Here is a 27,788-nt window from a genome sequence, read left to right on the forward strand (position 1 = left end):
GTGACTTCTGGACATGGGTGTGAAAGGTCTCTCTTTCGTCCCACTGCTTTTCCAGGGAAAACGTGGTAGTTACCACTGAACCAGAGCAAATGTCAATTGGGGTTTTCTGCAGATCGACTTTTGTTCCAATTCAGGGCTTACTCCCCACCTCAGCTTGCCCCGCTGAGGAAACCTGATCTTTAGTGCTGAATCAGAACAAATGGCAACTGGATTTTCCACAGATTGTCTTTGTTCCGATTTAGCACTAAAGAGGGTTGTTTTTCCCAGGAGAAAGCTGCGGGGCAAAGGCTAAACCTGTGCTTTTTAGGCACAAGACAAGCAGAAGTGAGCCCTCAGTGGGTTTTCCTGAGGAAACAGTAGGACAAAAGAAAAGACCAAAAGGAAGAAATTGCGGGACAAAGAGAAGTGTGGAAGAGCCCACAGTGAATCACTCTCATTAACTTCCACAAGGCTTAAGAGCAGCTTCTGGAGAGCATATTTGTATCCATGAAATGGGACCTAGGGGCAAGGAGGCCTAAAACCTTTCCCCCGGGGATGTTGCTCTGATCAGATGTGGAGATCTCTGCAGCTGCTTACCAATAAGGGGGGGGGGGGGGGAAACAAGACACCCGGACAGTAGGTTAGCTATCTGTGAATATTCCACTGAATGCTACCAGTGCTATGTCTTAGTGCACATGGTACACAATATTCCTACCAGCAACCATTAGAGAACATTGGGAGCGGGGCTGTTAGTTCCAAAAAGCACACCCCCAAAACCAGTCTCAAATGTTGTGCTCCTTCACTTGAGATTTGCAAAGAAGAAGGACACAGGGCAGGCAATACACACACACACAACACCTTGAAGCCACACCATAAGAGAGATGCTTCTCTCCGCAACATCTTACTCAGATGCTTGTGACTTCAAAGCACTGGGATTCCCCCAGACTTCCCTTTCTCGCCCATGTTGCTCAGTTTCTGGGAAATTCTACTCAACTTTAGCCCGGTAAATGAACTACTGAGCTAGTGCATCTTACGAATTAAGGAGCTTCCTTTCTGACAGAGATATATTTGTGCTACAGAGGAGTTGCATTACAACAAATTTCACTATGATGCCACGCAGTACATTCCGCAATCTTGGCAAGACGCACGTACCGTAGTAAAAAAAAAAAAAACCCTCTGAGAATAGAACAGGACATTGTTTCAACCACTAGTGTCTTATTTACGCTTCCTCTTGACTGTGGATGCTTCCAGTCACTATTTTGGGGTGGGATTTAATCACATATGCATAAACTTAAGGTTGCCCAGTGATAGTTGACTGGGAGGCCATGTGCAACAAATCTGCCTCCCAAAGGATCTGGCTTTTGGGAACAAGGAAAAGTGATGGCAACATGCAATTGGAAAGTGTGGGGTGGCGCTCGCTTTGACACAATGCAAACAAATTGGAATGAATTCTCATCAAATAGCCAGGGTCATCCAATCTCCCTGAAAGCACGTCAGGATGAATGCTCCGTAAACAGGTCATCTGGAAGCCTGGTATCCACTGGGCAGTCAAAAGCCAAGTCCCCCTCCCCTCCTTACCAAGTTGTTGCTGATAATCAATTTTGCAATGTAATAGAAAGCATTTTCTCAAGCTACCATACAGGAGCAATAGGTTCACTCTACACTGTGGTAAGGGATATGGGTGGCACTGTGGGTTAAACCACAGAGCCTAGGACTTGCCGATCAAAAGGTCGGTTGTTTGAATCCCCGCGATGGAGTGCGCTCCCATTGCTCTGTCCTAGCTCCTGCCAACCTAGCAGTTCGAAAGCACATCAAAGTGCAAGTAGATAAATAGGTACCGCTCTGGCGGGAAGGTAAATGGTGTTTCCGTGCACTGCTCTGGTTCACCAGAAGCGGCTTAGTCATGCTGGCCACATGACCTGGAAGCTGTATGCCGGCTCCCTCAGCCAAGAAAGCGAGATGAGCACCACAACCCCAGAGTCGTCCGCGACTGGACCTAATGGTCAGGGGTCCCTTTACCTTTACCTTTACACTGTGGTGAAGAAAGTGCTGCGAGGGTGAACAAATGTTTTTAAACAAAGGTAAGATGCTGTGAGCTTTTTCGTGAGAGATCAATGCTATATAACACCCCGTGAATAACACAATGCCTGTTGTAGCATAGCACAGAAATTGTGAGATCTGATGGGATCCCACATTTTAGTGGCGGGTTTTAATTTATTTATTTTAAATATCCATGCTGCCCTGATCCATTTTATTATGGGGTATACAAATGGCTTCAGGGGCACTTTTATCACAGAGTGACAGGGAACAACTTGGGTAGATAATTCTAGTAGGAATTATCCAAGCACATTTCCTCCCAGTTTGACACTTTTACTTGAGATGGGAGAAATCCTAAGTCTGGCATTGGGTTTTCTCATGTGCTGACATGGGGCTGCTGTACAGTCAACGTGGGAATCGACTGTGTTGCAGGCATGTCCTTTGAGATTTCGAATTCATTCCAGTCAGTTCAGGCAGCCTTGCTGGCAGATAATCTGTGGCAGGAGACAATTCTGCAAGCATAGATTTCTTTAATGTGAATGTTATACAGTCAAACCTCGGCTCCTGAATGCCTCCGTTATTGTACATTTTGGCTCTCGAATGCCGAAAACCCAGAAGTAACTGCTCCAGTTTTCAAACGATTTTCGGAAGCTGAACAGCTTCTGGGAAGTTTTTTTCTTTTTTCTCCATTGACTTTGCTGACAGTCTTCTGAAACGGATTAAGTTTGACAACCGAGGTTTGACTGTACCTGCATCATAGAATTGTAGAGTTGCCCAATCCCTTGCAATGCAGGAATCTTTTTGCCCTATGTCAAATTTGCACATGACACCAAACTGGGAGGGGTGGCTAACACCCCAGAGGACAGGATCACACTTCAAAACGACCTTGACAGATTGGAGAACTGGGCCAAAACAAACAAGCTGAATTTTAACAGGGAGAAATGTAAAGTATTGCACTTGGGCAAAAAAAATGAGAGGCACAAATACAAGATGGGTGACACCTGGCTTGAGAGCAGTACATGTGAAAAGGATCTAGGAGTCTTGGTTGACCACAAACTTGACATGAGCCAACAGTGTGACATGGCAGCTAAAAAAGCCAATGCAATTCTGGGCTGCATCAATAGGAGTATAGCATCTAGATCAAGGGAAGTAATAGTGCTGTATTCTGCTCTGGTCAGACCTCACCTGGAGTACTGTGTCCAGTTCTGGGCACCACAGTTCAAGAAGGACACTGACAAACTGGAACGTGTCCAGAGGAGGGCAACCAAAATGGTCAAAGGCCTGGAAACGATGCCTTATGAGGAACGACTAAGGGAGCTGGGCATGTTTAGCCTGGAGAAGAGGAGGTTAAGGGGTGATATGATAGCCATGTTCAAATATATAAAAGGATGTCATATAGAGGAGGGAGAAAGGTTGTTTTCTGCTGCTCCAGAGAAGCAGACACGGAGCAATGGATCCAAACTACAAGAAAGAAGATTCCACCTAAACATTAGGAAGAACTTCCTGACAGTAAGAGCTGTTTGACAGTGGAATTTGCTGCCAAGGAGTGTGGTGGAGTCTCCTTCTTTGGAGGTCTTTAAGCAGAGGCTTGACAACCATATGTCAGGAGTGCTCTGATGGTGTTTCCTGCTTGGCAGGGGGTTGGACTCGATGGCCCTTGTGGTCTCTTCCAACTCTATGATTCTATGAACCCACAACCCTGAGATTAAGGGGCTCATGGTCTACCAACTGGGCCATCTCAGCTGGCAACAACATAAAACAAAATTTGTTTTGTTTACCATTATTTCCTTGCTGAAAGGATAAAATAACCTCATTCTGGAAAGCGAGAAATTATCAAAATATTTGTACTACAGAGGAGGAGTTGTATGACTGTCATTTTTTAAAGTATAAAAGTAGCAACTCTATATTTGCAAGTCTATGCATGCTTACCAAGGAGTAACCACCTTTGGGGTTAATGTGCACAGAACGTAGACCCTCTATGATGTTTTCTTCCCCTTTTAGCTGTATTTGGCTTTTGAGTTTCCTGTGGTGCTTGGAAATGGGACTCACCTGGGAGAACAGTAATATTTACAGGGAATCCAGGATCATAGCCAGCTCTTTCTATGCCACACCAGTAAATCCCAGCATCTTCCTGTGTGAGGTTCTCCAGTCTGACTGTGAATTCCAAATGAGAATGATTATCCTTGATAAAAAGTCTGCTAGCCGTCTTTTCTTCTTCGGATCCTGTCGTCTGAACAACTGTTATACAATTGCTCCATGAACTTCCTTTGCACCAGTATTTTACATGTTTCCTAAACCCAACATCATATTTGCATCTCACAGAGAGTGACCTGCCCAAAAATCCACTCAGTGCTTCAGGACCAGTCAGATAAGACATGCAACCTGAAAAGCAGAATAAACCTGGAGTGAGGCGTTAGCTCTCCAATATTACCCTTCTGGTATCACAGAAAAAAATATATAATTACTCTACACATCTTCATGGCTGGATCAGAACTCCAATAATCCACCCCACCCCACCTCTATTCTTCTGGCATGTCAGTTCATGGTACTTAATGTTGGGAGTTAACAGCAGCTTCCAGAGGGCCACAGGTTTCCCCTATCCCCGCTGCCAGGCTTAAATCTGCTACTCTTTTTACTAGTTGAGCAGGAACTGTGTTGGCCCCTGACTTCTGCTGTCTTTGGGTATGGAGGCAATAAACAAGCGAGTGAGGGGGATCTGATCAGGCCAGGGAAGGTGCAGTTACTAAATCATTCATATTGGGGTCTATGCTTGATGAGTTGATGGTATACACTAAAGTCACTGCTACGGGGTGTGTGTGCCAACCAACTTGAATAAAATATGGGGGACAGGGAAGTCCCACCCCACATAATCGATCACATGACACAATGAATACACGCATGCGCACACACACACACATATTTGAATGGCAATGCCCATCAACTGTTTTTTTTGGGGGGGTGAAGACCCCTCAGCCCCTAGGAGTTGGCAGGAGGTGGTGATCATGTGAATTGTTGGGAAATTCTTAATCTTCATATTGAAAAGATAATGAGTGTTAAACTTCATTTTTTTAGATCTAGGGTGGTTAACCCTTTGGGCCCAGAACCTTTATTGAACCTTTATTGATAGCCAACTTTGCAAATGCCACATGCGAACGGTAAACATCGCTTTATGGATGTGCACATGCGCACACATGCATGCACACCAAACATACAGTGTACCTACAAATCTCTCTCTCTCTATCACAAACACACACACACACAATTCTTGCACATGGACATTCCCCACAAGAAACTGCACTGCAATATCTTACATTCACACAGTTGCTCACTCTTGCACACAAGCAGAGACAGGCATGTGCACACATGCACACACAACCAGCATTTCCATCCTTTCCTAATCCAGCGCTGAGGTTGGGGTGCCTGGAAGTGCTGCCCTTCCTTTGCACAGATCATTCATCAGCGCCAAGAACAGGAGATAAAGCACTGCTATTTAGAGATGGTCCTCTAAAGACCAGGCAGAGCACTTTGTTTCCCCCAACCAGCTTAGGAGACAAAGCTGTAGGGGTTGCTGAGCACTTCTGATAGTTCAGTGGGCTGGATCCACCCACGGACTTCTAGTAGTGCAGCAGGGCTTTCCCTCCTCTCCTTCCTTTGCGTGCCTCATCCCCAAACTGGCTCAGGGCGGGTGGCTGGCTGGGGGAACCACCGAACAGCGTGCAAGGGACGGAGAGGACAGGTTGTTCCGCCAGGCAAGCAGAAATGGTCGTGCTGAGGGTGCAATCTCTTCAGCCCTGTGTCAATGACACCAATTTCTGCAGAGTACAGTGGTACCTCGGGTTAAGTACTTAATTTGTTCTGGAGGTCTGTTCTTAACCTGAACCTGTTCTTAACCTGAGGTACCACTTTAGCTAACGGGGCCTCCCGCTGCTGCTGTGCCGCCAGAGCACGATTTCTGTTCTCATCCTGAAGCAAAGTTCTTAACCCGAGGTACTACTTCTGGGTTAGCGGAGTCTGTAACCTGAAGCGTATGTAACCTGAAGCATATGTAACCCGAGGTACCACTGTAATGAGGGCAATTCTCCCATTGTCACAAGCTGCCTATTCCTGGTGTGTAGAAAGAGACACTCTCTCCACACCAGGGATGGGCAGCTTGTGACAAGGGGGGGAATTGCTCTCTTTACCCCAGACCGAGATTAGTCTGCGTCCACACAGCTTCCTTCCTAACAGCCCCCTCCCCCACTGCCCTGAAGGAATTGGCAGAATGCATTAAATTCTGAAATTCCACCCCACACTCCATAAATTTAAGCTATGGAGCCACTGCAAAATTGGCTCTTTTGCATTGCTGCAACTCCTTGCATCTTGCCAGAAGGCAAACTCTGAAGGCACATATCTCTTGTGTGTATGGGTCAGGCTGCCTCTAAATTGCAGAAATTATCACACGCTTACCCCCAATTCCCATCTTACCCAGTATGTCCCTGACCGTTCAGGGTAAACAGGCAGACACAAACCTTTTAGGTTGAAGAATAACATTCCCAGAATGAAGTGCCATTGCCGCATGCTGACCATCGCCGCAGACTTGCATGATCTCCCTTCTTCTGTGCCTGCTCTTTTGAATGCACGGCTACTTCTCTTTTACGGTGCTTTGTTCCCCCCTCCCCATCCACTTGAGTTAGGGTGAATAGACTTCTTCTTCTGCTTCTGCTTTCTGCCTGATTCCCTTCGCCTGCCCTGGCCATTGCAGCAGTTTCATTTTCTCATAATGCTGTCGGAAGCAAAAAGCAGAAGTGTCAGCGTGACTGAAATCTTGTACTCTCCGTCTGCAATTTTGTCAAAGGTTTTGTTTTTTTTAAATGGAAGAACAGGTGGGGCTGGGCTATGAAGCTGGTTGTAGATGCAGTGCAATTAATGAAGGGCTCAAACAGGTGAAGGGAGCCAAGGACAGGATTGAGGGCTGCAGTGGTACGTTGAAATACTTTGTTTGGATGCTAGGTCTTCCTGTTGCTGGACTGCTGATCTACCCCACTGAGAAATGAGAGAGACTTGGAACACAAGGTTCTCAGAGGCCAGGTCTACCCAGGACTCACTGCTGCAACGTCAGCTGATTTATCAGAAATGAATGGCCTGTTCTTAGATGTCAATTATGTGCATTTATTTGTTTGGAGTACATTCATGCCTTGGAAGTTGAATGAAGTCCGTTTGACTGACAAAACGTTCAAAAACCAAAGCGCGGCTTCTGATTGGCTGTGGGAAGCTCCTGCAGAATCCCCATCGGACATTCGGCTTCCGAAAGAATGTTCGCAAACCGGAACACTCACTTCTGGGTTTGCGGCGTTTGGGAGCCAAAACATTTGAGAACTAAGCTGTTCGAAAACCAAGGTACGGCTGTATTTACTTTGCTTCTCCCCCTGAAATATTCCTGTGGGTGTCATACTCTCAAACCCATGTCTAACTACGTCTCTCCAGTATTACAAAGTTACCAATTAATCAGCTGCCAGCATTTGTACACTGAGAACAGAGAAATGGGGCCTCAGCCCTTTTAATTTGGAAGCTAACCTGATTTTTTTTTGTCTGATTCCCACAGACTATCCTGGTTGGAGACAGCGGAGTTGGGAAGACATCACTGCTGGTTCAGTTTGACCAGGGCAAGTTCATACCAGGCTCTTTTTCTGCAACTGTGGGCATCGGATTTACCGTAAGGGCCACTTGGCTACTCTAGGCATGTTTGAGAATGGTTACTTAAATGAGGGCAGACCTTTACTATACAGTGGTACCTCGGGTTAAGTACTTAATTTGTTCCAGAGGTCCGTACTTAACCTGAAACTGTTCTTAACCTGAAGCACCACTTTAGCTAATGGGGCATCCTGCTGCTGCCGCGCCGCCAGAGCACGATTTCTGTTCTCATCCTGAAGCAAAGTTCTTAACCTGAAGCACTATTTCTGGGTTAGCGGAGTCTGTAACCTGAAGCGTATGTAACCTGAAGCGTATGTAACCTGAAGCGTATGTAACCTGAAGCGTATGTAACCCGAGGTACCACTGTACAAGTACTGACATCTGGCTTTCTGTACCATGAAGCCCAGCAGATGGTGGTAGCAAATTAAATCGAAGACTGCATCATCAGGAAACTGGCCTAAACACCAGGATGTTACACCTATTTATGGGGTTCCAGATATCACTACATTGGGGGTGAGAAATCTGTGGTCCTATGGGTTAAACCACAGAGCCTAGGGCTTGCCGATTGGAAGATGGGCGGTTTGAATCCCCGCAACAGGGTGAGCTCCCGTTGCTCTGTCCTAGCTCCTGCCAACCTAGCAGTTCGAAAGCACGTCAAAGTGCTTCCGGTGGGAAGGTAAATGGCATTTCTGTGTGCTGCTCTGGTTTCACCAAAAGCAGCTTAGTCATGCTGGCCACAGGACCCAGAAAAACTGTTTGCGGACAAACGCCAGCTCCCTTGGCCAGTAAAGCGAGATGAGCGCCGCAACCCCAGAGTTGTCCGCGACTGGACTTAACTGTCAGGGATCCTTTACCTTTTATGGGTATTATTAGACTCTAGTTCCCAATAGCCTCAGCCAGAAGGGTCAGTGGCCAGGGATGATGGTAGTTGTACCAGCAGAAGTTGGTGGTAGGACCCAGAACCTGCTCAGTATACCAAATCTATGGCTGTCCTGGACAGAAGTGTCTGGTTCTCTACACCATCCCTCACCCAGTCCTAGAACCCTGTGCTGTTCCTGCTATTTTCCTTCCTTTTCTCCATTCCTTTCCTCTCACCCCTGTTGCCACCACTGCAGCTGATGAAGCTGGTGCCTCATGAGGCTCTTCCTAGATCCATTAGAAACATGGAAGAGGAGTCCTTCCAAGTTGCCAGCCAGTCAGAGCACACAGCCTAGATTAACCCAATCTCAGGACAGGTGGTTGACCCCATGGAAAGGACAGTAATAAACATTGGAAAGTTTCTGTCCAATTCTTCCCCTATCCATCGTCAGCCCCTACTAATGAAACAGAAGAAAAAGAATGAGCACTGATAGGACTTCCACTTGCTTTATTGCTATGCAAGGGTGTGTGTGTGTGTGTGTGTGTGTGTGTGTGTGTGTGTGTGTGTGTAGTACCACCAAAGTGCAGCACATTGTCAATTATTTTGTCTGTTATTATATGTTTACCATTGAGAGCATCAGATACATTTTCTGCCTTAGGCACCAACACATACCCACAAACACTTGTTTATTTGAAATTTGTGTGTGTGTTTATTTATTGAAAACGTTTCTGTACCACTCCTCATCAGTAATACTAGGGAGGCACACAACAAATCAATACGTACAATGCCATTCCAATAAAATCAGCACATGAAAATACAATGGAATGCAGCAGAGGACAGAGGAAGCTGCTTTATACTGAGCCATTGGTCTCTCAAGCTCAGTATTGCAGATGGACTGACAGCAGGAATTTAGGCAGGAATCTTTCCCAGTCCTAGTTAGAGATGCCAGGATTCGACCTGGGACCTTCTGCATCCAGAGCGGATGCTCGGCCACTGAGCTGTGACCCTTCCCCTAAAAGAGGAGGTCTCTTGCCAGAGAATAGGTGAAAGGAAGGCCCATCTGTCTCAGACCTAAGGAAACTTTTGATGGATACTTCTACTGCTGAAAGGGCTGCTTAACCCTACCCAGTGCCCAGCCCTTTCCCACTGCAATCACCACCTGCAAACTGCTTCCCCCCCCCCAATAACATTCCAGGTGCATATTTACCCCTGCAAATATCTACCTGGAGCCCCACAAGAAGACAAACAGCCCTCTGTGTGTTGGGGGAACAGGAACTGGGGGTTGTATCTGACCAAGTCATTAAATAGAGCCGCAGGTGGCGCTGTGGTCTAAACCACTGAGCCTAGTGCTTGCCGATCAGAAGGTCGGCGGTTTGAATCCCCGCGACAGGGTGAGCTCCCGTTCCTTGGTCCCTGCTCCTGCCAACCTAGCAGTTTGAAAGCACGTCAAAGTGCAAGTAGATAAATAGGTACCACTCTGGCGGGAAGGTAAACGGCGTTTCCGTGTGCTGCTCTGGTTCGCCAGAAGCGGCTTAGTCATACTGGCCACATGACCCGGAAGCTCCCTCGGCCAGTAAAGCGAGATGAGCACCGCAACCCCAGAGTCGGCCACGACTGGACCTAACGGTCAGGGGTCCCTTTACCTGCCTTTAAGTCATTACATGCGTGGAACAACTTCCACTTGTGCGCAATGGAGCGCCGCCTCCTTCCCCTGCTCAGCCACCCTACCCAACCCCCCAGCTGTCTGGAGGAAATTCAAAGGAAGTGCGGGTGAGAAGGGAAGGGAAGTTCCATTAAGCAGCTAAAAATTGTTCCACTTTCTCTCTCACACACACACATGCAGAAACATCTACAAAAAATTGCCCCCTCGTAAATCTCCTTTTCCTTAACGGAAGCAGCACCCTGGATTTTTATGCACATGCCATGTGTAAGCCCCCTCAAGCACATATTATTTTTGCTAAATGGTTTTCTAATTGGCTTAGTTCTGCTCCTGCCACGATGTATACACTATAGGCCATGCGTCCCCCCCCCCAAAAAAAAGCATCCTCGTTGTTGTTTTTCATTGTTTGGTATCTTGCAGCAACACCGTGCCTGAGCCACGATGGCGTGTCCCACACACAAGGTGTTCTTTAATAACACACCTAGCAAAACTAAGTGATAAGAGCAGTGCTGACATATGCAAAGCTCTCCCAGTGACTGGGATAAACGGGGCAGAGGGCACATTTATGCCATTTTGCCAGCCATTGCTTCCCACCCCGAAATGTGTGGATAGCTGGCACCCATGATGCACAGCAACAACCCTGTGACCTGCTTTATATGTTGTTTCTACATGTGTGTGTGTGTGCGTGCGTGCACAAAAATCTCCCTCCTGTCAACCTGTCTGAGAAGGATGAGTGACCAACTCTAAAACCAGCAGGATAAGCTCATACCCTCCAACATTTCTCCGATAAAAATAAATACGTCCTATTCTATTATTAGGAATGCAGGTGGTGCTGTGGGTTAAAGCACAGAGCCTAGGGCTTGCCAATCAGAAGGTCGGTGGTTCAAATCCCCACGACGGGGTGAGCTTCCGTTGCTCGGTCCCTGCTCCTGCCAACCTAGCAGTTTGAAAACACACTGGTGCAAGTAGATAAATAGGTACCACTCCAGCGGGAAGGTAAACGGCTTCCGTGCGCTGCTCTGGTTTGCCAGAAGCGGTTTAGTCATGCTGGCCACATGACCCGGAAGCTGTACGCCGGCTCCCTCCGCCAATAAAGTGAGATGAGTGCCACAACCCCAAAGTCAGTCACGACTGGACCTAATGGTCAGGGGTCTCTTTACCTTTACTTTATTCTATTATTATTATTATTATTATTATTATTATTATTATTATTATTATTATTATTATTATTATTATATCCCACCCATCTGACTGGATTGCCCCAGTCACTCAGGGCAGCTTCCAACATATGTAAAAATGTATTAAAACTTTGAACATTTAAAAAAACTTTCCAGGACATGGCTGTCTTCAGACGTCTTTTAAAGGTTGTACAGTTACCGTATTTTTCGCCCTATAGGATGCACCGGCCCATAGGACGCACCTAGATTGGGGGGGGATTAAGGAGGAAAAATTATTTCCCCCCCCCCCAGGCCTGGGGCTGGGGCGAAGTCGCACCGGGCTCCCACAGCTTGCGGAGAGCTGCGCGAAGCCCGCTCTGGGAGCATACGGGGCTGGGGGCGGGCGAAGCCTGCTGCCAGCCTCCAAACCACGTCGGGAGACAGCGGGATGGCACGTTGCGCCTCCCCGCTGTCCCCCAAGCTTGCGGGGCTGGTGGTGGGGCTCTCCAGGCTTCAGCGAAAGCCTGCATTCACCCCATAGGACGCACACACATTTCCCCTTCATTTTTGGAGGGTAAAAGGTGCGTCCTATAGGGCGAAAAATACGGTACTTATCTCCTTGACTCAGTGGTTGCATAACTCCAGGCCCTCCAACATTTCTCCGATGAATATAGGGACGTCCTATCATACCCTCCAACATTTACCCAATGAAAAGAAGGACGTCCTAAGGGAAAGTGGGACATTCCAATATCAAAACAGAAACCGGGGTGGCTTTTGTAAATAGGGACACTTGGGAGGTCTGTAAGCTTAGGCTTTTTAAAGTCTGAACTACTGAACCATCCACTACTCAAGGCAGTTCACTTTCCGAAGAGACCGCTAGGGGAGAAGAAGACAATCTGAGGCCTGCCTATCATTAATTATTATTTTTTAAAGAAACATTAAAAACACCCCACAGTTTTTAATGCTTGACAATTTATTATTTTTTATATGTGTTGGAAGGCACCCAGAGGTGCTGGGGAAACCCAGCCAAATGGGCGGGGGGGGGGGATAAATAAATAAATATTTTTAATTTTTTATTCCAAATGAGCCAGATGACCCATTTACCATGAGCAAGGAATGAAACAACCACAGAGATGTCCCTGGGCCCTCATAGCTAGGTACATTTTTAGGATGTGTGCGCGCACACACACACACACTTAGTTGTGCATAAATGGCTTTCATCTTTTCATCTTATTTAAATCTTGTTTTTAATTTGAATTTTAATCAATTTTTTTTACACCTGGTGTTAGGTCCTCTGAGCCTGGTCTTGGCTGGGGAGGGCGGGGTATAAATAAAATTTATTATTATTATTATCTTTTGCCACTGAATGACAGGTACAGTGGCCCTTCGTGGCAAGCATCAGACCCAGGAGAGGACTTGAGCAAAAGGCCAAACATTTCCTAGGCCAGAACACGGCTGCTCTACGCATCACCACTTGGGTCTGGCTTGGGGGGGAATGAATTGGGAGACAGAGAAGGAAAGGGCGACGGAGGGCCATCTCCCTCTGCCCCTGATTGGCTAGAGTCAAGTCACGTGTCAGCTTCCTGCTCTCACCTGCTAGCCCTTGGCCATTTGAGGAGTCCTGCTTAACCGCTGCTCACACCGTCTTCCTGCCTTGTGATCCTAGCTTGCCTGCCTGCCTTGCCTTGCCTTGTCCTGCCTCCTCGCCTTGTCTGTGCCTTTTGCTTCCTGCCTTTCCTTCTCTCCTGCCTGGATGGATTCCACTCAGCCTTGGGCTCTATCGCCCCATCCCAGAGGCACCCTGCACAGCACAACACACCAGCCAGGTCTGTAACCTTCCTCTTCCACTGCACTTCTTGCGTTGCTCTGGGAAACAGTGGCATAGCGTGGGGTGGGGCCACAGGGGCACCAAAAATGGTTAGGGATGGAAAGTTTCAACACCTGGTGCTGCCTCAATACAGCTACGCAAATACATCACTGGGCTCCGTTGAAAACAGCTTCTTCATGCAAACCAGGAAGTGACCTTTCCAGACAACGGAACAACTATTCTTTTATTATCTCTGTGGTTGCAATCTCCTGGGTGATGTGGATGCTGTTAGATAGTTGAATGTGCATGTGTGCTCTATCTGTTTCCCTCCCTCCCAGCCCCGGGTGCTAGCAACCCACGTTACGCCACTGCTGTGAAATACCTCATAACTGTAGGCTCTCACATCCCACAGCTTTATGAAGAAGACCTCTTCAAAAACCAGGGGCATGTGTGACATGACATGAGTAGCATTTCCTGATGTCCTTCCATCCAGATGTTTTGGGATGCATGTCCCTCCATCCTTCACCGTTGGCTACGCTGACTGAGGCTGATGGGAGATGTGGTGCAAAACATCTGGAAGGCACCAGGCCAGGGGAACTGCTTTTTGGGCCTATCTGTTGAAGGCCACCATCCCTGGCACCACTTCCCATAACTGTATAAACAATGTAAATGTTACATGTTCACAATCCGCTTGTAGGTAATTTCTTCTGTTATAGTCACCCAGATTCCAAATATGGTATGTGTCGTATTTTCTTGTTTGATATGGTCATGGGAGTCACTCCAGGATTGTTAACTATAAATGGCTATCTCATAACCTTTACCCACTGCTTGTCCTACTGCTTGATGAAAAGTAACAAAGGAGAGGAGGACGCAGGTGGTGCTGTGGGTTAAACCACAGAGCCTAGGGCTTGCCAATCAGAAGGTCGGCGGTTTGAATCCCAATGACGAGGTAAGCTCCCATTGCTCAGTCCCTGCTCCTGCCAACCTAGCAGTTTGAAAGCATGTCAAAGTGCAAGTAGATAAATAGGTACCGCTCCGGTGGGAAGGTAAACGGCGTTTCCGTGCACTGCTCTGGTTCACCAGAAGTGACTTAGTCATGCTGGCCACATGACCTGGAAGCTGTACGCCGGCTCCCTTGGCCAATAAAGCGTGATGAGCGCCACAACCCCAGAGTCAGCCGCGACTGAACCTAACGGTCAGGGGTCCCTTTACCTTTACCTAACAAAGGAGACCTTTCCCCTTTCTGGCTGAGTGAAGGGAATGAAATCAGCAGAGTAATTTGCAACAAATCTACGATTAAATTGCTTGCCAGAAGGAGGGGTGATTTTGGCAAAAATATTTTTCCCCTGTGGAAGAACATTTTTGGAAAATGTTATGGTAGAATGCAAAAGCTGTTGTCACTATTAATTGAATTGATTAATTTGTTACTTTTTAAAGGCCATGGCTCATTTCTGCAGAAGTGCTGTTATTTGAGATAGTCAGCAAACACATAGGACCTGGAAGAAAATATGTGGAGTGCTCCTTTTCAGGATGCTAGCCAACTGTGCCCTTTTCAGGAAAACTCCATTTAATTTCCTTAAACCTCCCCCCCCCCAATCCCCCAGGTTTTTCTTCCAACCCCAGTTAGTCATTGTTCAGCAGTTACTAAACATGTTCTGCTGTCATTGGGGTGTTTTTGCCTCTAATTTGTTTTAGTAAACTTTGCAAACCTTAGACTTCCCCCAAGGCTGCTGATATCTTCCTTTAGTGTGAGGAAGATGCTGTTTCGGTTACATGAGGCTCCTTGCTCCCAGAATGAGTTGGCTACCAAAATATACAGTACTGCATAGGATAAATTCTGGGAGGCTCTGAAGCGCAAGCCTGCCCCCTTGTGGCAATTTTAGGCAAAATAGGTTTGATCTTGAGAATTGCGTTTTCAACTTGCTTGAAGGTATTTATTTATTCATTCACTCATTCATTTCATAAAATTTATACACCACTTGATTGTGTTTTTTAAAAAAAACTTCAAAGTGGTTTACAAAAAGAATAAAATGATAAAATTATTGGTAAAAACAATTGAAAGCAACTATTTAAAATATTCAAAATATTCAAAAAATAAAATAAAATCAGCCTGTCCCTTGCTACCATCCACGCTATGTGGGACACGGAAAAGAGCCTCTCTTGCTGATTGTAGAGAGCAGGCGGTAAAATGAAAATAAGTGTTGTTCAGCCAATAAAAAGGCAATGAGCCAACCCATAAGCCCCAAAATCTAATAAATCACACGTATCTGGAATAAAAGGCACTGTACTATCAAGGAAGCTTTCAGCAGTACAGAATGTTTTTTCCTTAAATATTTACTGGTCTTAGCAGTGTTTGTTCCAAACATGCCTATAATTCAAAATGATCACTGGCATGCTTTCACTCCCCAAGCCTGCAAGAGATTAAATCTGTGGGTTTTTTAAAGCACAATTAAAAATGAAGTTGGCAAGGCTCTTAGATGTTTCTTCTACCATGAAGGCAATTTCCCCTTTTATCTGACACAGCTAGAAGACTCCCATGGCTCACCCCATTTGTTGTAAGCCAAGAAGCTTCCTAATATTAATTAGAGTTGGGCTAGGACCTGAGAGACCCAGGTTCAAATCACCAACTCAGCCGTGGGTGCTCTTGGGCCAGTTGTATCCTCTCAGCCTAGCCTACCTCCCAGGGTTGTTGTGAAGATAAGATGGGGAGAAGGAGATGCATATGTTGGAGAAGAGGGCCTTCTCAGTGGTGGCTAATATTATATATTAGCTACTTGGAAAACCACACTAAAGATCTTTCAACAGCTATACCAAATAAATACTAGGGGAGAGGGCTTGGTGCAATTTTAAACATCAGCTGCTTGCTCTCATAAAGGATTTCTAGTGGGGGGGAAATAAAATAAAAAACTCTTTCTTAAGGGCAGCTCTTTGCCATTTATCCATGTTCAAAGTTCAGTCCTGAGCTGCATTCCAGAACCATTGAGTACCTATGACAAGAATCGCAATTTAATTTGTTCACAATCCTGAGCCAGCCCAAGACATTTTGCTGCCTAAGGCAAAGAAGAAAACCCGTCCCCTTCCAGTCATGGTGCATAAAGAGCCTGCTGGATCAGTCCAATAGCCCATGTGATCACAGTGCCAACCAGATGCCAATAATAATAATAATAATAATAATAATAATAATAATAATAATAATTCATTATTTATCTCCCCCCATCTGGCTGGGTTTCCCCAACCACTCTGGGCGGCTTCCAACAGAATATTAAAATGCAATAATCTATTAAACATTAAAAGCTTCCCTACACAGGGCTGCCTTCAGATGTCTGGTAGTTGTTGTTCTCTTTGACATCTGGTGGGAGGGCATTCCACAAGGCAGGTGCCACTACCGAGAAGGCCCTCTGCCTGGTTCCCTGTAACTTGGCTTCTCGCAGTGAGGGAACCGCCAGAAGGCCCTCGGCACTGGACCTCAGTGTCGGGGCTGAACGATGGGGGTGGAGACGCTCCTTCAAGTGGGAAACCCACAAGCAGGATTTGAGCACAAAGACACCCCCTCACTGTGGTTTCTAGCAACTGATGTTCAGAAGCATTACTGCCTTGAACTGTGGAGGCAGAGCAAAGCCATCATGGCTAGGAACCATTGGTAACCTCATGTGGCCTTCAACCCCGATGCCTTGAACTGGCAAAGAGAAAATGTTACTCCTTGTACCTTCTCACGTTCAGCTGTCCTGCCCTGCAAGGACAGAGTTTTGCCATACTCCGTATCAGAGTTATAGGAGCCTTTGGGCAAAACTCAGCACCTGCTTGGCTGCACAGATGTCAGGAGCAGAAAGCTACTATTCTCTCATGAAGCTGCAAGAAAACAATTTGCAGGCTCAGTGTGGAGACCATCGGTTTTTCTCTGCATTGTGGATTCCTTCATCATTGCCACTTGCGAAACGCCTATGAGAAGCCTTCACTCGTTTTGGGTGTTTCAAACACCCCGTGCCAAAGGAACTATAATCTACATTCAGTTTTCCTGATCTGATGCATTTTACATTTCTCGAATATTTTCTGCGGCATTGGTACAGAGACCGGAAATACAGGTTCTTCTAGTGAAGGGTAGTGGGGAATCAGGGCTAAATATAAGGTCTTGGAGACCTGGAGAGTAGCTCGGACAAGCAAAAATAAGTAAATAAATGTGTGAATGGAACATATCTGTGTGTGCCATCTCCTTATGTTTCCACGCACCATTTACTTTCTGGATAAAGGACAGGGCATTGCTGCACACTTAGGAAAAAAAACCTTAAACTGCATTCCTACATGAGAGTAAGGCCCATTGAACCCGGTGGGACTTCCTTCTGAGGAGATGTATAGGAGGGCACTGTCACTTTGAACTGCACATAGTTTCTCCCTGCTTATTTATTTCTTTAAATGGATTTACTTTTGACAGTCACATAACCTAAGAAACCCAACCTGACTTTCTGCGTTGCAACTTCTCATTTGCACAACAAGATCTAAATTGTTAGGAGGCAGATCTGCAAACAAGTCTAAGCTGATCTGGTTTTAGAGAACTATGTATGGGTTCTGATTCCTAGTCAAACATGAAATTAAGTGTGGAGCTACTTCACAGGAGCTCTGCAATAATCTTGGAACTAGTAGAAGGGCATGTTCTTCTCCCTAAGGAGTGGGGAAAACTTATAATTTATCTTAAGAACCATTGTAAACAGCTAAAATTGTTAGTAGGATTGGAATAACACTTGTACAGTGGTACCTCGGGTTAAGTACTTAATTCGTTCTGGAGGTCTGTTCTTAACCTGAAACTGTTCTTAACCTGAAGCACCACTTTAGCTAATGGGGTCTCCCACTGCCGCCACATGATTTCTGTTCTTATCCTGAAGCAAAGTTCTTAACCCGAGGTACAATTTCTGGGTTAGTGGAGTCTGTAACCTGAAGCGTCTGTAACCTGAAATGTCTGTAACCCGAGATACCACTGTAGTTTAATGGTGAATTTTGGACATAATGAAGATGTAAGAGTTTGGGATTATTATAATATAAAAGATGCAGGAGGAAATGGCTAAAAATAGGACCCACAAAGGGGAGGAGGGAAGTCCAGGTGATTATTTGGAATCTTGTTTTTATGTTGTATGTTGGATAGGTGTTTGCAAAACTTTAATCTGAGAAACCAAATACAGGCAGCTCTGAGAATGCCAGAATGATATCGCTTGGAAACCCACAGAGTTGCCAATAAGGCCCAATTTGCCAGTGAGGCACTGCTCCACCAACCTAAGTCTAGACTTCTCCAAGGCTACCTGCCTTACAACCAGCCTGGGGGGTTGCCCTGACTTCTCTGCTTCCACCTTAGTCTCATTGTTGCCCTTTTAGCATAGAGGAGGATGAGAGGCAGAACTGCAGCTGACAGAATTATTAGTTAAGTATACTGTTGACTTATTAATTTGGGGATATGTTAGAGGTGGTTTTTTTAAGGGATTATGTTTGTTTTTATCCTGTTTGTTTTACTGTTTGTTACCTGTCTTGAGTCTGTTTGGAGAGAGAAATAGGATTGAAGGTTGTTGTTTTTAAAAATAACACTATTTTATTTTAAAGTAATAGTATTTAACAATAATACACGTTCCAGAGTTTTTGATCTTTCATCAGCCTCTAGGTGGGAGGTACAGTTGAAGCTTGTTTACTACTGAACCTAGTAGTTCTTAAAGAAGATGATCTCCTCCTGGTTGCTGTCCCTTTAAGAGTAAGGGTGGAGTTTCATAAGAACAATGGTACCAAATACATAGTCCATGTGGATCTGCCTATGGCAGAGGTAGCTAACTGGCTGCCCTCCAGATACTGCTGGGCTACAGATGACTAACCATTGGCCATGATTTGAGTTGGAGTCCAACAATATCTTGAGGATCACTGGTTAGCCACCCATGGCCACTTAGCCCAATATAGGAAAGAAAATGCTATTCTCTCTGTATGTCCTCTGCAGGAGTTAAGATGGTTGGGGCATTCATTGAATTGCCAAACTAGGGGCCAGGTTGGTATGGTGAACAAAGCATTATAGTTTGACAGAGGAGACCTCTGTTTAAATATTCACTCAGTTAACAGGATGAGTCACTCACTTTTCCATACAGAGCAGTTGAGTGGGTAACATGGAACTTCCTTATGTATAAAACTGAGCTCCTTGGAAGAAGGGCAAGTACACAAACGTGATAAAACCATAATTTGAAAATTCCCATGGAAGGAATGTGGCGCTTGCGTATTCTATCATTTCAATGAAACATGTGCAGGTTTTAAATTACTATTTTAAAAGTAAATTTTTTATTTTATTGGAAAGAAAGTTAAAGCTTTCAGTATTTGTATGTAGCTCCCTTCCTTCTCTGGCTGTATCAAAAATTGAAGCATCTGCATATCATGAATGAGAATTGAGAAAATCAATACATAAATAGATACAGGTAAAGAGGGGGTTCTTATCTGACAAAAAGGCGATAGCATGCCACTGGCAAGCCACTATTTCCTCTTTAATGTAGACATTGTTAGAGCAGCCGAAACAACAGAACAAACACTGGGGAGAAATTATCCATTGTTGACCCACCCACAAAATTCCCAGGGAGCAGCATGACTTAACACCTTTCAGGATTTTGTGACTTCACAGAGCTGAATTATGTCTCTTTTGGTGCACTGACTATTTTCATATTCATCTTATTTTATTACATTGAAAGCATTTTATCATGTTCTTTTCCAAGGAACTACAAAATGGTTGATTTAATAAAAGAGATCTGTCGGAGACCTGTTGCCTCAGAGTTGTCTCAGGCAATCTCCAGTTTCTGTTTAATCCCAGGGATCTGAAAATATAAAGCAATTTCCACCGAAGGAATCTTCTTCTCAGTCAGCCTGGTGAGCATGGGGAGGGGAAGAAAGGGGTTGTTCTGATCATAAATCTAGAATCGATTTCCACCAGCTGCAGATTTGGTGATATTTGGGTAGAATAAAATGCCTTTAGCTCTAGCCAGACGCCTTGTGTTCCACAATTCCCATGAGCATGATTTTGTACAAAGAAAAGAACTTCACTTAAGAGATGTTAGATAAGGATATTGTTTAGGTAAGGCGATCCTTTACTGCTGTGCAAATTGAGCAAGGAATTCCTGGCAGTTCCAGAAACACACACACTTTGTTCTGTTACTGGATTTCCTCAGATTAGAGAAGATTTGAATGAAATCTGAGAATTCATTTGGAATCAAATTTACTCTTTCTCAGATATTGTTTAAATGTCATGCTGCATGTAACCAAAGTCTTTAAAATAAAAAATCTGTAGAGATCAGAGGTCAAACTGATGGAAAAGATGCCCCTCTGTGGGTTTTAGATGGAAGAGGCTTTGTGTTTTAAATGCTACTTAGTTTCACGGAAATCAATTGATCTTAGAATGGGGAATCACCCTACAGATTCAATCTCAGGGTCCAGTTTCTCGGGAACTTTGGCTCTTTAGCAAGTGTGCCAGACAGTGATGCTTATTCCAAACATTCTTGGTGATGCTGAATGCAAGGGCCAGGAATGATCCTAGGTCCGTGGAGTTCTCACTCACGGGGTCTATTTGGAAAGAAGCGTGGGAAAGGGGGCGTCTCCCCTGAGTCACTCTCAGCAGTTACCCCCCTGCCCGATCCTTAATAAGGGAGGTAGACAAAATATGTGCATAAAGTTAGTAAATCCTGCGCCGACGGGACTTGTGCGCAGTGAAGGCTCCGGCCCTATCCCGTGAGCCGCTTCGGAACTCGCCCCGTCGGTTCCTTCCTGAGCGCAACGGCCGCCACTTCGGGGCTTGGAAAGGGGCGGTTCTGCGGCCGGCCGGGGAGGGGCGGCGGCGGCAGCAGCAGCACTAGCAGCGTGGCCGGAGCTGGCCAGCCTCTCGCAGGTAGTTCCTGCTCCCTGCCCGGCCGGGGACTGAAGCCACCATGATCAGCAACGGAGCAGGCGCCCCTCCCGCGCGCAACGGGACCCCCGCGCCTCCGCTGTTGAGAAAAGCCGCTTCCCTGGGCGGGAGTTACGACGTCGCTGGCAAGGTCGGAACCTGCTCGGGTTGGGCGCCAGGGGGCGCGAGTGGGTGTGGCGGGGAGGGGAGGGGAGGGGGCTGCCGGAGGGGAGGGGGGCTCCGCTATTGGGACGCGGGCACTGCCCTCTCGCCTTCGTCTTGGCGCACATGGCGTGCCCACTCTCTCCGGGACGTAGTTTTAAGTTTCCTCTATTCACTGGTCGTTCTCCTTCCAGCTCTGAAACTCTCCTGCCTGGGTCCCACTCTGCCAGTATCCCTGGGCAAAGAGTGGGGGGCCTTTCTTGCCCCCCCTCCGCCAGCTTCTAAAGTGAAAGGTGCGGGAGGGACTCAACCCTGCTTAGAAAGACACCCCAGATGTGTGGAGGTTGCTTGTAGCCATTTGGGGACCAGGAAAGTAAATTTGCATGTGCTCAAAGGCACTCTGCTTCCTGCATTCTAAAAACGAAGCGGTGACTTTAGGATCTCCAGTGAGGTGGCTGCCTCAGGTGCAGATGCTATAGGGCAGAGAGCAGGCAGTGCTGTTTGAGCCACATGGCCTGCCCTGCTGCCCTCAGGTGGATGAGGGAGAACTCTGCTCCATTGCCAGTAAGAATCAACTGCCAGTCTGTACAATGGAGTGCCCTGGCTCCTGCTAAAAAGTTTACCTGCACAGGTGGTAGAAGTTCAACAGGTGCTGCTTTTCCAGCCTGGGTTTCTACCTGTCACCAGACTTCCACCACTCTGTCAGCAAAGGTGGCTGAGCTTGCAAATGAAACTGAAAACAGCCACTGGTTGGTTTCTAGGCTTCTAAGCCTTGATTGCAGAGGCCTTGCCGGTCTCTGACTGAGGCGAAACCCTGTCTCCATTTAGACATCATAGCAGGTTGTTTATAGGTTGGGGTGCTTGTCAGCTTCTCGTTCTTGAGCAACTTAAAATGAATCTCCCTGACACAGCAATGCAGTGTTCTCCTTTCCTTCAACAGAGCAGTTCCTATTCAAACCGCACTCAGAGGAAGCTGCTAAAAGTGGGCTTTGTGGGGATGTTGGTCAGCAGACGCATCTCTCAGAATGAAAGCAGCGGCAGAGAGAGAGAGAGAGAGAGAGAGAGAAGCTTTATGCAGGGCAAAGGGGTTAGCTTCCTCAAATGCAGCTTTTTCATGGCTCTCCTCAACCTAGGGGTGTGAGCTCTGGGAAACCTCTCTGCCGCAGTGACCAGGAGAATGTATTCCCAGAAAGGTCGCTGGGGTCGACTGCAGAGCCCTTTAGCTGCTGTAGTTAATTGTAGATGAGCTTTCCTCATCCCAGCACCCAGTTGAGGAGCTCTGCTAACAGACAAATAACCAGAGCCAGCTGTATCCTCTGGTAGCAGATTTGGGCGCTGGTCAAAGCTTTTCAGTGTGGCTTTCCAAGGAGTTCTTTGCAGGTGTCCAGCTTGGTCTTTGCTGTCAATTTCGTACAAAGCCAGCTTTGAACCATGAAAAGCTAACGGGGGGAATGGAAGTTCTGTCTTTTCACCTTCACAGGATGCCACTGACAAGCCACTCTCATTATGAAAAACGGTAGCATTGGAAGGCTGATGAATAGCCTGCCTTGCAAGCCTGGCAAGGCCCAGGACTTCTGTCATCTGGGGATTCGGGTGAGCCTCTAGTAAGCTGGAGCTCTTTTGAATGCCGAGGTCATTCCCACCTGCTCCCCACCTGCCTGGCTGCCTTCTTACACCCAGTCAAGGCACTACCTGCCAGCTGTCTCCTTAGTCTCACTGTTGCCCTGTCTCCTGCCCCACCAGTCCCACCAGTAGTGGGAGCCATGCAAAGGGCCAGTTCGTGGGATAGCTCAGTCTGTATAGCATGCGACTCTTAATCTCAGGGTTGTGTGTTTGATCCCCAGCTTGGGCAAAATAATCATCATCCTGGGTCGCAGGGGTTGGGCTAGTACCCCGCCCATCTGGCTGGGCTTCTCCAGTGATCCACACAGTCCCAACTCTGCAGTTCTTTGATTCTGTGTGATCACTTCTCATGGCCAGTGACTTGCTCTTGTTGCTGCTCACTTGCTTGGAGAGGGCAGCTGAACAGGCCGTGGCACAAAGGAGTAGAAGCAAGGTCAAGCATCCCTGGAGGATCCATTGTCAGGCCCTGGCAGATGCCTGACAATGCAAACCCCAACACTCACCCAGATTCCCATCTCCCTGACCTTCTACAGGTCTTTCCACATTTGCAAGCTGAAGAACCACACACTGCAACCAGACATGCACCACAACCTATTGCTTCTTTCAAGTCTAATGGAGGGAGGCACTGTGGGCACCAGGAAAGGCCTCTGCATGCACATGTATGCCCACAGGCACCAAACTGGCGACCCCTGTGTTACAGAGGCAGCAAAATGATGACAGCTTCCAACCCAACTCTCTGCATACATCCTTCTCTGCACAAGTTGGTGCTCTGGGACTTGCTTCGTGAACCCTCTGGCTACCAGTCTAGCCTTGTACTGTGGTTCTCCAGTTGCTGTGGGTTTAAGACGGTAAACCCAGTGGCTGCTCATGGCCTGCTTGCCTGTTGGTAGTGTCATGATGGAGAACACACTTAGAGACTCCATTGAGCTCATTTCCTTCTGCATTGCCTCTTGCCATTTCCTGGCTTCTACTTCAGGCAGCCTCTGAACTTCCTCGAAACTCTCTGGTTCGCACTGGGCCACACCAACCCACACGCTAGTGACCTCAAACCTTTCGGGTGGTTTTCCCTCTTTGACTCCCCCATGGACAAGTCTTCCTCATAGATTCTGCAATGTGTAAATGTGAAGCAGGCCTCCTACTTTTTAACTCAAGGTGGAAATCTGTGCCTTGGGGAACGGGGATGTATCCATTTGGAATAGGAGCAGCTTGGAAGACACTTCAAAAGTCTTGATTTCATTGTTTGCTTTTCCTGCAAGGGCTGCTGACATATCTGATCATAGGCTTGTCCCCTAGTGACAGAAAAGAGATTGCTGTTATCTCAGAGTAGACTGGCAGAACCATTCTTTATAGGGGGATGAGCACTTGCTGATCGACATTTTTCAAAGGACACATTCCGGGGTAGGGTAGGTGGGTGCGTCTCTTGTTAGTCTGTTACATTGGGAATGCAAGAAAGGAAGTCTTTTTTTTTTACAAATGGTTTATTGCAGCAGAAATTTCTGTGGTCTAGAGACCACTGGATGAAAACTGGGCTGTAGTCCATGAAAGCTTACGATAGGGTGGTGCAGTAGGACCTGGGAAGACCTGGGTTCAGATCCCCACTCAGATGTGAAAGTGGGCAACCTTGGGCCAGGCACTGTCTCTCAGTCTAGCTCAGCCTTTCTCAACCTGTGGGTCCCCAGATGTTGTTGGACTACAATTCCCATCATCCCTGAGCTCTGGCCTTGCTAGCTGGGGGTGATGGGAGTTGTAGTTCAACAACATCTGGGGACCCACAGGTTGAGAAAGGCTGGCTAGCCTACTTCACAAGGTTGTTGAGAGGATGAAACAGGAAGGAGGAGAACTTTGTATGCCTCTTTGAACCCTGTGGAAGAAAAGTGATGATGATGATATTATCATTATTAGTCTTTAACAACAGAGAGTTTTGTGTCACTTTAAAAACTAACAGATTTTATTATAGCATAGGTTTTCATGGACTGCAGCCCATTATGCCATAATAAAATTTGTTAGTCTTTAAGAAGAGACAATACTTTTTTCTGTTCTCCTCCTCCTCCTCCTCCTCCTCCTCCTCCTCCTCCTCCTCTTCTTCTTCTTCTTCTGCTGCTGCATCAGACTAGCCAGCTACCCCCCTTGGAAAATAAGTTTTAAAGATGCCACAAGGAAGACTCCTCTTTGTTTCTCAGGAGCAGCTCAAATAACACCTTCCTCTCCCCAGCATAGAAAATGAACCCAGAGCTGCCAACAAAACCAGGACTTCTAAGCTGAGGTCTGTTTGCTTAGGAGGAGTGGATGCTGGCTTGCGTGTTTGCTCAGCTATCTGGCAACATGGGTGAGGTGGCTGGGGGGGGGAGTCCCAGATCAAACAGAGTTAGCTCATGACACGTATCACCTGGGTAAAGTGCTCTAATGGTACCTCTCAGGTGTTTATCTGGGAGATCCTCAAGCCATAGTGGAGCCTCTGTGAGCCCTGGTGGAGCCTATGTGCATTTATAGCTGCAGTGACTTTTAGGGGACATTCTACAGACAAAGGGGAAGAGAGCGAAGGGACTATTTGCTGTAAACAGACTTGAATGCCTAATCACAGCCTGTTCATATATATCAATGACAAATCTGGCTCCAGCCAAAGAAGACCTGAGATGCAGGTGCTGTTTTCCAGCTGGGCCATTGCAGATTACTTGAGGGGTTTACAAAGGCCTGGAGCTTACAGAGACACTGTTTACTCACAATGGGGAAGAAAAAATTTGCTTGTTTAAGGCAATGAACAAACCCTAGGAGTGTAGTAGGAGCAGCAGCACTAACCCTAGTAGGGAATTTCTTTGAAATCACAGATATGTCTTGGGTAAACTGTCCACCCCAAAATATTGGGTCCTATGGACAGTTTATATGGAGGTAAGCCTCACACAGCCTTGTTGTCTGCGATAAAAAAACGCAGAACATTCAAAACCAAAGTTAAATATGTGGCCCTGCACAGCTCCATCGGTTGTTCATATTTGGTTCTATCGCTGTAAAAGAAGTTGCCTAAAGACTTTCCAGAAGGTGAATATAAAGAAAATAGGAAGCTGCCTTTAGCTCAGTACAGAAGAGTTTCCCCAACTTGGGTCTTCAGCTGTTTTTGGACTACAATTCCTATCATCCCTGACTACTGGTCTTGCTAGCTAGGGGTGGTGGGAGTTGTAGTCCAAAAACAGCTGGAGACCCAAGTTTTGGAAGTCCTGGTCTACAGTGACTGGAAGTGGGTCTGCAGGACCCAACCCTACCAAGAGATTCCAGGTATTGAACCAAAGATCTCCTGTATCCCTAAGATGGATAGATGGCTGAGCAAAGGCAGGAACTGGAGCATGTGGCTTGCAGCTTGAATATACTGAGACAAAGTGTTCTGCCCGTAGAATAAGCAGTTGCAGTAACAGCTGGCAGCTGGAGTGGCTCCAGGCCAGACCATCTCTCTTGGTCAGGAGAGGGAAAACAGTAGTAGAAGTCATGGAAATGAGGACAACCAGTCAGGGAAGAGGGTTTATAACCTTCTAGTCTTCTGAGAAAGAAGAGATGATTACAAATGTGCAAGAGAGGCCTGGAACTCCAGAGAATTGTGGACTTGGTGACCCTCAAGATTGCTCACCTACAGGCAGAAGATTACACGTCCCAATGCACAGTTCTTGAGACAGCATGGAAGGTAGGAAGACTTCTTAGGACCTCTTGGGAGGTCATGAGAAGATCCCTGTTAGATCAGGGCAATGTACATCTAGCGCAACATCCTCTTCTCAAAGTGGTCTTCCAGATGCTTGTGAGAAGCCCAGAAGTTAGTCCTAAATGCAACAGCACTCTGCCCACCTGTCACTCCCAGCAGATGGTATTTAGAGCCATACAGTGGTGCCCCGCAAGACGAACGCCTCGCAAGACGGAAAACCCGCTAGACGAAAGGGTTTTCCGTTTTGGAGGCGCTTCGCAAAACGAATTTCCCTATGGGCTTGCTTCGCAAGACAAAAATGTCTTGCGAGTTCCTGCTGGTTTCCCCCCCTTTCCCCCCCTTTTCCTAAGCCGCTAAGCCGCTTATCAGCTGTTCCGCTGATAAGCCGCTTAACAGCTGATCGCTAAAAGCCGCTAAACCGCTAATAGCGCTAATCCGCTAAGCTGTCAATGGGCTTGCTTCGCAAGACGAAAAAACCGCTATACGAAGAGCCTAACGGAACAGATTAATTTTGTCTTGCGAGGCACCACTGTACTGCCTCCTACAGTGAACCCAGAGGGACCATGGCTTGATCATAAAGCCCCAGACCATTGCTTGCAAGCTTTGTTGTTGTGGTTTAGTCATTTAGTCGTGTCTGACTCTCCGTGACCCCATGGACCAGAGCACGCCAGGCACTCCTGTCTTCCACTGCCTCCCGCAGTTTGGTCAAACTCATGTTTGTAGCTTCGAGAACACTGTCCAACCATCTCGTCCTCTGTCGTCCCCTTTTCCCAACTTCAGGGTCTTTTCCAGGGAGTCTTCTCTTCTCATGAGGTGGCCAAAGTATTGGAGCCTCAGCTTCAGGATCTGTTCTTCCAGTGAGCACTCGGGGCTGATTTCCTTAAGAATGGATAGCAGTAGCATTAAGGCAGGAGGGAAGCAAACAGGTTTCAAGGAGCTGACAGCATTCTGTTGCATGTGTCCCATGTTGAGGAATAGCCACTGTCAACATTGTGAGGCTGACCCGGAGAAGTCTGATGGGGGAGCTAACACGAGAGTGAAGATTAAGTTTTTCCTATGATTGTTTTGCTGCTGTTGGCTGACCTCCTGGCTTGCTAGATTAGATTTCCCCACCATCTAGCGATCCAGGGGGGAAGCTTATTTAAGTGGAACTTCAAATAGGTCTTCAAACAATAGGGCATTGGCCCGTTATGTAACACCAGGAGCCAAGCAATCAGCCAGGAAGTGAATCTGACTCTTGAAACAGCAAAGAGCAGCCTGCTCTTGTGTT

At 46.7% G+C, this 27,788-nt stretch overlaps 2 protein-coding genes across 6 annotated transcripts in view; one reads left to right on the forward strand and one right to left on the reverse strand.

Moving 5' to 3' along the window:
* The window catches only part of LOC309363459 (polymeric immunoglobulin receptor-like), a 103,953-nt gene extending 97,055 nt beyond the window's left edge, over nt 1-6,898 (reverse strand). The window contains exons 1-2 of one of the 2 annotated variants that reach the window (XM_081899809.1): nt 6,525-6,898; nt 4,066-4,398 (exon numbers count right to left, since the gene is read on the reverse strand). In XM_081899809.1, the coding sequence (XP_081755935.1) occupies nt 4,066-4,398; nt 6,525-6,582 (391 nt within the window). In that variant the 5' untranslated portion in view covers nt 6,583-6,898. The remainder of the gene's footprint in view (nt 1-4,065; nt 4,399-6,524) is intronic. The other variant, XM_081899807.1, reaches the window with a different exon arrangement.
* RAB37 (RAB37, member RAS oncogene family) overlaps nt 1-27,788 on the forward strand; it is a 72,954-nt gene that overhangs the window by 26,479 nt on the left and 18,687 nt on the right. For 2 of the 4 annotated variants that reach the window (XM_081899912.1, XM_081899915.1), the window contains exon 2: nt 7,598-7,708. In XM_081899912.1, coding sequence (XP_081756038.1) covers nt 7,598-7,708 — 111 coding nt within the window. Of the gene's footprint in view, nt 1-7,597; nt 7,709-20,727; nt 21,203-27,788 lie in introns of those variants that run through there. The other 2 variants (XM_081899914.1, XM_081899913.1) reach the window with 2 other exon arrangements.

Source organism: Podarcis melisellensis (genome assembly GCF_964234715.1).
Source record: "Podarcis melisellensis genome assembly, chromosome: 2".
NCBI lineage: Eukaryota > Metazoa > Chordata > Lepidosauria > Squamata > Lacertidae > Podarcis > Podarcis melisellensis.